Source organism: Labrus mixtus, chromosome 3, assembly GCF_963584025.1.
Source record: "Labrus mixtus chromosome 3, fLabMix1.1, whole genome shotgun sequence".
In the NCBI taxonomy this organism is placed as follows: Eukaryota; Metazoa; Chordata; class Actinopteri; order Labriformes; family Labridae; genus Labrus; species Labrus mixtus.
In genome coordinates this window covers 34247708-34260207 of record NC_083614.1, presented here as the reverse complement: position 1 = coordinate 34260207, position 12500 = coordinate 34247708, and the positions used below count along the sequence as shown (strand labels likewise).

General features: G+C 43.5%; 1 protein-coding gene and 1 long non-coding RNA gene across 4 annotated transcripts in view; one reads left to right on the top strand and one right to left on the bottom strand.

Annotated features, from left to right (window-relative positions):
* LOC132971921 (uncharacterized) overlaps window positions 1-12500 on the top strand; it is an 85527-nt gene that overhangs the window by 12703 nt on the left and 60324 nt on the right. The window lies entirely within an intron of this gene.
* LOC132971916 (nuclear factor 1 A-type-like) overlaps window positions 1-12500 on the bottom strand; it is a 47562-nt gene that overhangs the window by 10517 nt on the left and 24545 nt on the right. The window contains exon 1 of one of the 3 annotated variants that reach the window (XM_061034701.1): window positions 8506-8938. The exons of 1 other annotated variant lie outside the window; for it this stretch is intronic. In XM_061034701.1, coding sequence (XP_060890684.1) covers window positions 8506-8508 — 3 coding nt within the window. In that variant the 5' untranslated portion in view covers window positions 8509-8938. Of the gene's footprint in view, window positions 1-2648; window positions 3616-8505; window positions 8939-12500 lie in introns of those variants that run through there. One more of the 3 variants, XM_061034700.1, reaches the window with a different exon arrangement.

Below are 12500 nucleotides of genomic sequence, written 5' to 3'. Positions count from 1 at the left end.
GTCACTTATTAAAATATTAAAAATCTACAGAAATGAATCTTCAGGTTTTTATTTCCTGGTGATTCATTCGATTTGATCTGTTTTTTTATTTCTCTCATTTTCCCTCCATCGAGTCTCCAGCTCTCCTCTTTTTGAACCAACTAGATTTAAATATTTAGATTAAATTAATTAAAGTCAAAATGCAAAAATGCACCCCAAACATTTTAAAGAATCGTGCTTCAGATTTCATCACGATTAGAAATTAAAGACACAACAGAAAACACGAGACGACGTTTGTTTAAATGTAATAAAATTAAAAATAAATTTGTCTCTTTTGTGTCATGAATTAAAAAAAAAAAAAAAAAACGAGGATAGGAAACGACAACGAACAACGTCTTTAAAACGCGTAATTATTATAAACGTGAATTATTTCGTATCAGGACGCCCCCTGCTGGCTGACAGCTGGACACAGACGCAGTTTTACGATAAATCAAAAATAAAAAGAGGATTTGCAGATTATTTTTATGGGCAGAAATTAAATTACAAAAAATGAATGCTGTCATCATGACGCCGGATATAAACACAGTGACTGGTTCAGGCTGCTCAGTGTGTTTGAGGAGGAATTTAAATAATCACTTTGTCTCTCACACACACACACACACACACACACACACACTCTCACACATTTCCAGTCAATAATAAAAACAAATATGTTGGAAATTATACGATTTAAAAGACACCGGGTTAAAAAAAGAATTAAACGATAAACCCTAAAATCCCAAAGATCAGATGTGAGCTTCCACCCTGAAACATTTAGTTTTTATTTAAACAGATTTATCAAAGCGGCGGTCGTCTGATTATTTTATTCTGTCTGATAATCTGATTACAGCTCGTGGTCGTTCTGCAGTTTCAGACGCTCACGTCGTCCTCAAACACATCTTTAAAAATAAAAACAAAAACAACAGGCTGAAGCTGCGAGCAGAAAATCCCCACGACTGATCTGTGTGTTTTATTTCTGCAGGATGTTTGGAGCTGCAGCAGGACGCCGGGCGGACATCACAAAAGGTGCGAGCGACAGATTAAAGCGAGATGATCTCCTCGCTAGACGCTTTATTTACAGCCTCCTTTAAGAACATTCTCTCAAATAGAGAAACGCACGTCAGCTGTGAAGAATAAAACATGACCTTTCATTTGATTTCAAGCCAATAAAAATCACTTTGAATAATTAACAGGATCCTTCGAGTGTCAGACTGAAATCTAATAATTATTTCATTTGAATCTGAGGGATTTTATCGCTTTACGTTTGTTACACGCTTGTGGTTAATTTGACAACATTTAGAGAATCCTTCCAACGAGAGGAAGACAAAATCTGCACCCTCAAAAATAAATCAACAAACCAGGAAAAAAAATCCTGTTTTATCCTTTGACCCTGAACACAACACTGCAGGGAAGAAGTTGGATTTTAAAAGATGGAGATCAGGTTTAATTTAAGTTGTTTGATAATTATGTAAAAAAGTGTTCATGTAGATTTAGGATCAGATTTTTAAATGATGTTGGGGGGGGGGGGGCACTTCTCTCAGTCTGAGGTGTGTTTGTGTGTTTTTGATCGGGCTGCAGGTCTGCTGTCACCTCAGGTCACCTCACACAAACATTTTGTTTTCTCTGCAGAGACTCGTTTTTTTTTTTGTTTTTTTTTGTCAGTCAGGCCTGAGCTTCCTCTGTGAGGCCTCGGCAGCAGCAGGAAGGAAGGAAGGAAGGAAGCAATTAATGGAGAAATTCACTTTGATTTTACAGAACTGGATCAACCTGCAGAGTCCAGCACACAGAAACCTGCAGCTGACCAAAAAAAAAAAAAACACATCCACCTCCAGACCCCCTGAAGTGACTGATGCTGCAGGGAAGAGGATCACTGATGTGCACATAAAACACCAAACAACCTGAGCCATAAACTACCACAGGTATAAAATCTAGATGTTTAACCCCCCTGCTTGTGCACCCTCTCTCTCTCTCTCTCTCTGTGCAGCTGAGGTGAGATCAAGTCGGCCAGCAGAGCAGCCACAGGAGGAAAGTTTGCGAGGAAACAAAACAGAAATAACCAGCGAGTTCACGCCTTTAAATTACGCCTGCGTCAAACTTTAAGCAAACACATTTTGCGCAAATTACGGCCTCCAAACATTTAGAGGAAAAAGCGTAAAGTATGAAACCGAGAGCAGCCCCGAAAGAGCGCAGCGGAGCTCCCGCTCAGGCTGGCCGGGCTGCGGGCGCCTGAGCGCGGCTTCATGTGAAGGTGCAGCCGGGACAGAGTGTGCTACACAGCCGGCCGAGACAGAGACAACCAGCGGCCTTAAAAAAACACCACACGACAACTCGAAACCAAACAGGGGGGCAGTTTCAGATAAAGTGTGCAAAAAACAGAGAAGGTAAATAATTTAATAATGAGGGAAGTTTAGAGCCGCCATGTGCCGCAGGAGCGGAGAAAGACGAGGAGTGCGCAGAGGAGCTGCATGTCTGCAGACTACAGGGAGCAGTGAGTCTATAGAGTCCATACAGTCTGCAGACTATAAGGAGCAGTGAGTCTATAGAGTCCATACAGTCCGGAGTCTATAGGAGAGCACACACACACACGAGCACACAAGGTACAAAAAAAAAAGTTGTAAAAGCGGACTCACCTGTGTCAGACATAGCGGAGAATACATATCTGTCGGATCTAATCTTAGATCTGGAAGGTGTGTGTGTGTTTATGTGTGTGTGTGTGTGTGTGTGTGTGTGGGGGGGGGGGGGGTTACAGTAACTCCAGCCTGTGTGTGTGCGCAGTGTGTAATGTATGTGTGTGTGTGTGTGTGTGTGTGAAAAAGGAAAGAACAGAAAAAAAAGGAGAGAGAGTGAGAGAGAGAGGGGGAAATCAAGCCCTCCTGTTGCCCCCTTCGCTTTCACATTTCCACCCAGCGCTGAACTTTGAGCCCGCCTCGGGTTTCTGTCCGGACCTGTTAGAGGCCCTCCGCCGGGGAGCGCACAACTTTCAGCGCAGACACGAGCAACATCTCCGGCAACAAGAGGAAAAAAGTCCCGTTAGAGAGCCACGGAGCGGTCCGGTGCGGTGAGGGGGGAGAGGGGGGTGAGGCGGTGGGGTCGGTGGTGGTGGACGGTGCAAATCTCCAAAACGTCCACAAAGTGCATTTCAAACCGCCGGAGAGCCGCGGCGACCGGCGGACCTCGGCAGCATGTCAATCCGTCCTGCGGTGCGCTGTGTCCGGGGTGAGGCGGTGCGGCTCCTCGGTGCTCGGGACGGAGGGCGGTGCAGCAGCAGCAGCAGCAGCAGCGTGTCGGCGGAGTCCCGAGGAGATAAAGACTGAAGAAAAAGGCAAACACGGGATCCCTGAGCTGCCAGACGGCCGCCTCGCCTCTGAAACAACCGACAGCTGCTTTCCGTTAATTTATCTCCAGCAGGAGGAGACGGCGAGAGAGAGGGGGGGAGAGAGAGAGAGAGAGAGAGAGAGAGAGAGAGAGAGAGAGCGAGAGAGAGAGAGAGAGTGTGTGTGTGTCGGTGTGTTGTCCCGGACGCAGAGAGGAGCGAGCGCCACCTCCTCTGCGCTCCTCTGCTCAGCCTGTCTGCCGCTCTGCGCGTCCGGACCTCCGCTGCTCCGCCGCCGGACTGCGTCTGTGTGTGTGTGTGTGTGTGTGTGTGTGTGTGTGTGTGTGTGTGTGTGTGTGTGTGTGTGTTCCACCGGGAGTGTGTGAGTGTGTCCGCGGACTGTGCGCACTGACCCTGCAGAGCTGAAACTGATCACACACTCTGCTTATTGATCAGAGAGAAGCATCGATCCTCTGCGCGCAGTTTTCACGAGTAGAATCCGGTGATGCCGTCGCGGCGTGAGAGAGTGTGTGAGTGTGTGTGTGTGTGTGTGTGTGTGTTTGTTTGTGTGCTACGGGATCCCGCCGCTCGGAGATGAAACCGATCACACTGAGGGGGGTAATCGATCCGCATTGATCGGTGGAGATTTCTCCGCAGCTCTCTGAACCCTCCTCTCTACATTCACGAGAAGAAGTTAACGGGCTTGTGCGGACACCGGAAACAACATTTATAGGTTTTATAATTTCAGAGGGAGAAGAAGAGGAAGAGTCCAGCTCACACTCCGGTCTAAACGACGGATTTAATTTTTTTTTTTTTTGTGCACAGGTTTGGAGTCTCTCTCCTCTCTGGAGTCTGATCCCGCCACACACCGGCACTCTGAACGTCCTGACACCGGGGAGAGTGTCCGCTGAGCCGCCTCACAGAGGAGTCGATAAGAAGCTGACAGACAAGAGGAGCAGATCCATGAGATCATTAGAGATCAGACAGGATCCACTCTCTGCACAGAGCAGATTTATGAAGCTCTTACACCTCGAAATACAAGAATATCAGGAACCTATCACTGCTGATATTTAAATTATTATTATTATTATAAATGAATCTCACATCAAACACACCTCCAATCAGCTGCTAACATTTTAAATTGATTTAAATTGACACACACAGAGACACAGCTACAGAGGAGGACGTCTCTTTAAATCAACATGTGAACACATCTTATTGTGAAACTATCAGATCATGATGCTCGCCTCACTAAAGGAACCCAGCGGTCTCAGAGTCTCATACATGGACCCTTTAAAGGTTCCTGCAGGATCTTTTAGTTTTCTGTATAAATGAGGCTTCAGACAGATTTTATGAAATGATTATTAAACAGAATTTAATCCATTTATACAGAGTGTTAAAATGTATCTTTACAGTGTGTTACAGTCCTGCTGATCTGTGTGTATTTATGTGAAGTGAGGCGGTCTGACGCGGCGACACTTTACATATTTTTTCTCTTTTGTCTTTGATGCTTCGACTCTGGGAGCGCTCTGAGAGGCTGCAGAGTGACGCACAAACAAACATCAGACGATCCACACAGGATGCAAAACCTCTGCTTTCCTTTTGTCCGTTATTCTGACATTTTTTTAAAATATATTTTTTGTGCTCTTTCTCTTCTTGACCCTGGTGAGGGCTCCATGAGGGGCTCCACATGTACCTCGCATTTTTACTTTTATTTTATTTTTTTAATTATTGCCTGAGCTCTATGAAGTAATGGAGGCTCATATATCCTAGCAGTTATGTCTACATGGTCCTCATCGCAGCGGCTCTGGGTTTGAATCCGGCCCCGGCCCTTTGCTTCATGTCACCCCCCGCTCTCTCTCCTCTCAACACTTCCTGTCTCTCTTCAGCTGTCTGATCTAAAAAAAGGAAAAAAGGCCCAAAAAATTACTAAAAAAAATTAAGAAAAAAAGGTGATTCTTCCTGCAACCAAATTTCCAAACAGGTAAAAATAAAGGAACCTGAACCTGAACCTGAACCTGGACTTGAATCATGAGCGAGGCTGGGACGGGGGTTAATTAAAGGAAGCCTGAAGACGAGGTGTGTGAATGTTTGTAAAAGTTTAAAAAATACAAATGTTGACTACGTCTGCATTTCATCGTCTCTTCAGCTTGCTTAAATAAATAAATATATATATTTTTTAAAGGATGCAGAATGTCTGGGTTGAACCTGTTTGCTCCCTGTATTTTTATTTAGAGTGTTTATTATATTCTTTACACATTTTTACAGGTATATGAATGTGTATGTGGGTACGGGTGAGATGTGCTTGGCTTGTGTTTGTCTACATATTTTATATTTTCTACACTGCAGCTGGTTTGCTCCAACATAATTTATTTGTGTAAAATGAAATAACAGTAAAGATCATCTCTGTCCTCATACTTCACCGGCTCGCTCTGAACGTCTCGCTCTACGGCAGCAGATCTTTACTCTAATATCTGCAGAGTTTTATCACTTAGTGGAACTCCTTTAGAAAACATTTAAAATCATCTTCTTCTTCTTATTTATATTTGACATGTGAGGATTTGAACACCTTCTGGATTCTTTTAAACTGAGTGCATGAAAATATGAAGAAGGTTTTTTTTTTTTAAATTCCAGGACGACGGCTTGAAGCTAAATCATGTCTGTGTTTGTTTGCATGTACGCTGTGATCATCTTTATATTTTTATAATTTCATCAGTTTGTTCTGTTGGTTGTTTTTTTTACATTTGCAAAGCTTGAACTTGTGCACACGGAGCCAACACAGACGACAAAGAGAGTCACTTAAAGGGACAGTTTGCACAAAAATAAGAAGAAGCATGGAAGAGGAGAGAGGTGATCTCCGACGCTCGAGGAGCTTTTCAGGATTTTTAGATAAGAAAGAAAAAACAGGATTTATTTCTGTGTGTGCTGAAGGAGAAACAGGAAGTCTTTCACACAGAGTCCCTGTGAGCAGGCCTGGTCTGTGTCAGTCTGATTCTCTGTGTTTCCCTGCAGGGTCAGTGATCACGGTGAAGCTCTGCTGCCGACGAGCTGAGCTGGAGGAGAATGCAGACAGTGAACAGCGCCCCCTAGGTAACATCCGCACAGCTTGCAGAGAGACGTGCAGAGAGGAGCTGCAGCCACACACCAAAACACAACACTGGGATTCCACTGTGGGATGTTTGCATGTGATGAAAAGCTGAAAAAATAAAACATGAAACTGAAAATGTGACGCACAAACTCCCCAACTGCTCCGTGTTTGGAGGAGGTGTGGAGGGGAAAAATCAGAGACCAAAATAAGAAGTCCTGAAGTCTCACCTGAGAATCTTAAAGTCTCTAAAGAAGTCAAAGAGGAACATCAAGTCTGCAGAGAAATTATAGAAGTTCCTATAAAAGTCTCCATAAAGCCGGCAGAGGGTCTGAGCGTCCCTGCAGGACCATTAAAGACGATACAGGAGGAGATCAAAACTCCACAAACATGAATCACCTGAGACACACACACACACAGACACACAGACACACACACACACACACACACACACACACACACACACACACACACACAGACACACAGACACACACACACACACACACACTCCATAGGAACAGGAAGTGAGAATACCACAATAAAGAGCCGAGCACTTCAGGGTGACCACAACATTAAAAACCACAAACCAGGGGCGCTGGTGGCCCAGTGGTTAGTGCGCTCGCCCCATGTATGGAGGCCTTGATCCTCAAGGTGGGCGGCCCAGGCTCGAATCCCACCTGTGGTCCTTTCCTGCATGTCATTCCCCACTCTCTCTCTCTCCCTGATTCCTGACTCTCCATTTAAGGCACAAAAAGCCCAAAAATAAATCTTAAAAAACACACACACACACACACACACACACACACACACACACACAGCGAGACCCCACAGCGATATTAAAGCCGATTTAACAACAGACGGTTTATTTACAACGATTTATAGATCCACAGACGCACTTGAAAAGCTTACTGGGATATTTCTAGGACCAGTTCATGGATTTATTGGGAGGTAAACATGTGATAAAGTTAAATTAACTGCCTCATGAAGACAATGAACCGGCTCGAGATTGAGACCAGAGGAGATGCACTCAAATAAAACTTAAAGCAGAACGAGTGATGAGGAGGATAACGGTGTGAAAATGAAGAATAAACCCACACAAAGGAAAGAGACGATAATCTAAATTATGGGGATTAAATATTCATGTAGTGGGTGAGAAAACTGCAACACAAGGTTTTAAAAGTCGTGAGAATATGATAATATACGTCGTAAATAAAGATTAAAGTTTAAAAGAGGGAAATATTAGGTTAAATAAATAAATATTTTCTCTCTTTCTTCTTATCAAAGAGAAAAAGTCTCCATAAACTTAAAGCCTAACAGCTCACATGTTACAGCGTTGTTTTATCGATTCTTCCCACATGTACCGCCTCCTTCTGTGGCTCAGCCAATCAGAAGCAGCAACGTCACAGATACGGTCTCTGACCGCACTGTGATTGGACGATATGGAGGCATTTGAGCGCCAGAGAATCGTGTCATTGAACGGTCAATTACAGTCAAATGGTGCATTCATGTGTTGTCTGACACATTGGAAAAACAAGTTTCCAAGTTGTAAAATGTACATGAACGCCTGATCAAGTCGGAAACTCAGAAAAGAATGACGTCAGAATCGTCATCACATGGCGGGCAAAATAAGTTTAGTTAATGTTAACATACTTTTGAAAAAATTATTTCACATCAACTTTTTGCTGAAATATAACTTGTAGCCGTTACATTTCACTGATCTTCTTCTTCTTCTTTGCTGTTGTTACAACTTTCCGACTTTCCGAACTGAAAACACGAGAACACTCTGAAGTCTGAAGAACGACTTCCCAACTCGGAAACTTGGATCACCCGAGCAGCACCTGAATGCAGCATTACAAACAGCAGCTAAATTACCTGAAGCTAATGCTAATTATACAACAATAACTACTGCTACATCAATTATAATTATGCTCATTATTATGCTAATTATAATATGCTAATGCTAATAATCACAACAAATTCTGAAGAAGCAAAAACTCAAAAGTTTCCAGAGTGGATTTTTTAGATTTTTAAATGAACTCTAAAGTTTAAATAAAGTGTTTTTAAGTCATTTAAATGTAAACTTGCTCACCATTGATAATTATTATTCTCAGCGCAGGTTGGAGACTTCTCTCAGCAGCAGCGGACTCTATCTGAAGTTTTACTAATTAATCATAAAAACTGCTCAAAGTTTCTCCAGAAGCTTCCGGAGTTAAAATCCGAAGAGAAGCTGACGGCTGCCCTGGTTCGGTTCGGTTCGGCTCGGGTCACAGCTTCTTCAAAGTTGAATCAGTTCACTCCCTCGCGTTTGTTTGTTTGTTTGCTTGTTGGTTTGTTTGTTTGTTTGTTTGTTTGTTTCTCGGTTCTCTCCTCTCCTCCTTCAAGTCCCGCTGATTCCACATAACCCGGTTTGGCTCGGTTTGACCCGGTTCAGCACGGAAAGTAAACAGCAGCAGAGGATGAGTGTGTGCTGCTCCGTGCAGCTCCGGGACGCTCAGCGGAGGAGCGGAGGAGCGGAGTCGCTGCCCCGGCCGAGGCTGCTGATTTACGGCCGCTCCGCATGACTCCGGTCGTGACTGTCGGTGACTCCGGTCGTGGGTGCAGATATCAGAGGGAGGGGGGGGGCAGACACTCTGCAGCGGACCGAGCTGGACGGATAAAACACCTGAACCCTGCAGCTGTGCCACCTGCTCGGAACCGATCCGGGACTTCACTGATCCGGGGTCGGTGTGTGTGAAGATCGTGCGCGCGCAACACTAATCTTACTTAAAACTTGAAATAATAAATAACCTCCACGATTTAATCTAGTTTGATCACATTTCAATTTGAACTAATCTGTCGCTTCAAACTTTGAAGAAAAATTATCTCAGAGACCAAAAAATTGACGTGCAGAAAACGAAAAAACAAACTGCTGAAATCTGTTTTATTTAAGATCCTCATTAACAAAACAAAGTCCAATCTTTTAACATTCACCCAGGCTGAGTTTTTAAGGGGTGGAAGTTGATTTTTTACGATGTTAGACTCAAAATATTTCTAAAAAATGCAAAACTAGAAAAGTGAAAACTGGAGAAAATAACGAGAGAAAACAACATTTTAACTTAATCAACTGAAAAATGATCAAAACCTCACAGCTTGCTCTGACTCTGAGAGGATCAAAATACTTTTATTTCAGAATAATTCTGCTTCCAAATATTTTCTTTATTTTGTAAGAATTGTATTTATTGGATCCACAGAGAAATTCAACTCATCAGATAATGTTCTAAAACTGAATCGCCTCCTCGAGCTTTAAAGCGTCTCATCCTGCTCATGAAGTTTGTGGAAAAAAATAGAAAACAAAAACTGAAAATGGACCGCCCTGAAGTCAAGATCTCTACACAGGAACAGAAGCCGCACACACTCGTAACATTGATATAAAGTCCATTAAAGTGGTTATTAAAGTGTCAGACTGTCGCTTCACAGCTTTGTTGGAGTTCCACAGCGTCTTTTTAACGTCATGTTTTGCCCCTGAGACTCCGCCCCCTCCTGTCCCACAGAGGAAATTTCCCGCAGTGGGGGACGTGTGTGAACAGAACAGATTCAGGGGCAGCCTATCCTGAAATTCTCCAGACTTCCCGGTGATAACGTCCATTTTGACGTCACAAATTGACACTAAAAATGTTTCAGAGCCTTTTTAGCTGCGGCTGTTATCCAGGTGCATTGTGGGAAATGTAGGCTGATCGAGCGGCTTGAGCAGTTTGAACAAAATGTCAGGATTTAAAGTCAGAACATCGGCTCCTCAGCTGCTCAGATTTGTGCATCTTTTGTTTTAATCTGCCTCGAGCTGATCTGTAGATTTTATCGAGACACTCTCATGAATCAGCCGAGTCGCTCTTTAATAAACTGTGGTCACAGAGAACGCCATCCGCGCCTGCACACGTGTTCTCCAAAGCGACTCAGAGTTTAGTCGTCTGAAATAAGAGAGGGGACATTGTCTTCCTAAACCAGGAACATGTGGACCGGAGAAACCAAAGTGAGGAGAGGAGGAGCTCGAGGAAGCTGGACAGGAAGCAGAAGAAGAAGAACTTCCTGTGACCCCCGTGCTGAGTTTGTTGTGTTTCATTGAAAAGCAGCTTCACTGAGTTGATCTGAGAGAGAATCAGCACGAGCACACAATGTTCCACCGTCTCTTCACATCTTTCAGGATTCTTCATTTCAGAGGTAATTAAAAAAGTGTCATGGCGTCTGTTCACTTTGTGTGTGCAGCACCTGTCAGGCCCCGCCTCTCTCTCTCTAAACAAACGCCTCGCTCTCCCGTGCTGACCTCGGGTGATCTCTTCTTCTTCTTCTGCAGCTCGTGGTCCTCCAGCCGCAGCGCCACGAGTCGTCTGAGGTTAATGAACAGAAGCTTTTATGTTAATAGAAGGCCGGCCGGCGTGATTTAACAAGACGACGTGCAGATTTACTTCTTCACTCAAACACAAACAGACTGCGGCTAAACTACCAAGGTCGACACACAGAGGAGGGATTCGATTACAGCGATTAAAGAGTTTCCAATCTGATCGATAATCTGAACTCATGGAGTAGAGAACAGCTGATTCACTCTGAGATGAATGTGTGTGTTCTTCATTCAGACCGTGTGGACAGAAACATGTCGACTGAGACGACTTGAACTCTGATTTTTATGATTTTACTCCTGACATCTTTCTGTTTATTCCTGAAATCTATCTCAGTGTGTTTGTCTGTGCATGATTCCTTTTCTTAAATTCGACAAATATGAACTGCTCTTGTTCCTGAACTGACCTGCATGTTCTCAAACGCACAAACAAGAGAAGACTCCTTTAAAAAGGACCTGAAAACTCTCCTCTTTAAAAGAGCCTTCTCCTAAAGACCTGTTCCCTTAAACCTGCTTTTAGATCTTGTTTAATGCTTAGGTTCTTAACTCTGATTTTACCTTTGACTATTGCTACTGTTTTTATGGTTTTATTGAAATTGTAGCACTTTGAGATTTTCGTTTAAATGTAAAGTGTGTTATAAATAAAATGTATTATTATTAGAAGACAAAGGAAGCATGCTGATGTGTGCACGTAAAGATGGAGGCCTCTGAAGCCGTCGTTTATCAATCAGAGATAGCAAAGAGAGCAAGAGGGTCTGCAGAGTCAGAGCTCTGCAGGACGATTCGGCCTTTAAAAACAGATTTAGGAAGTCAAACCTGCAGGATTCAAATGTATGATGACCCCCCCGTCTGCAGACTGATCTAACGCTCTAAGATGCATTTTAAACTAAAGTCACCGTCTTGTTGTTTTTAAAGCCGACAAAAGTTGGGCGAGTTAATGTGGCACTGTGAGTTAAGAAACGCACATCAAATAAAAGCACATCCACATTTCAGACTCTTTAAGCAGCCTGGTGCTGCTGCAGATGAACGGCCTGCTCTCTCTCCGTTAGACGCTCCTGTTAGTGTCGGACTGAAGGAGGGAGAGCAGAACGACACTAAAAACAAAGACGACGACGTCCAACAGACAGAATGAAGTGTGAAGCAGCTCTGCACGCTGTCTGACTCAAATTAGTGATTTATACGATTTGTTTTACATCAATTTCCTTCTTTAGTGAAAACTTCTTTTTTTAGTGTAAATTTAAAATGTGACAATCTTCCCAGTCTTCGATCGGGACGAGTTCTGTTTGAAAATACTCAAAGGCCCGTCTCGTACCGACGCCGCTCAAAGAGAAAGGCGGGCTCATTTCATACACTGAAGGAAATAAAAACCTCAGATCTGCTGATGCAAACCTCCTGCCCCCCCTGCAGGACTAACCATCGGTCCTGGGGGGACAGGGCCTTCCCCCCTTCACTCTCCACCTTCAAGAAATCCCTAAAAACTCCACCAACACACTCTGTTCAACACAAAACTGGACCGATACCGTTTAGGCTCCTTAAAAACAAGACAAAAATCTGTTTTTTTTAAAACAGACTACAATTTACAAATTATAAATAAAATACAGAAATGTAAAAAATCTCAGAAATGTAAAAATGCAAAATGTGTTTGAGTGTTTTCATAAATAAATGAGTTCATCCAGCGGTCCTGCTCAGCAGTCAGAGAGAAAAGAAGCCTGAGG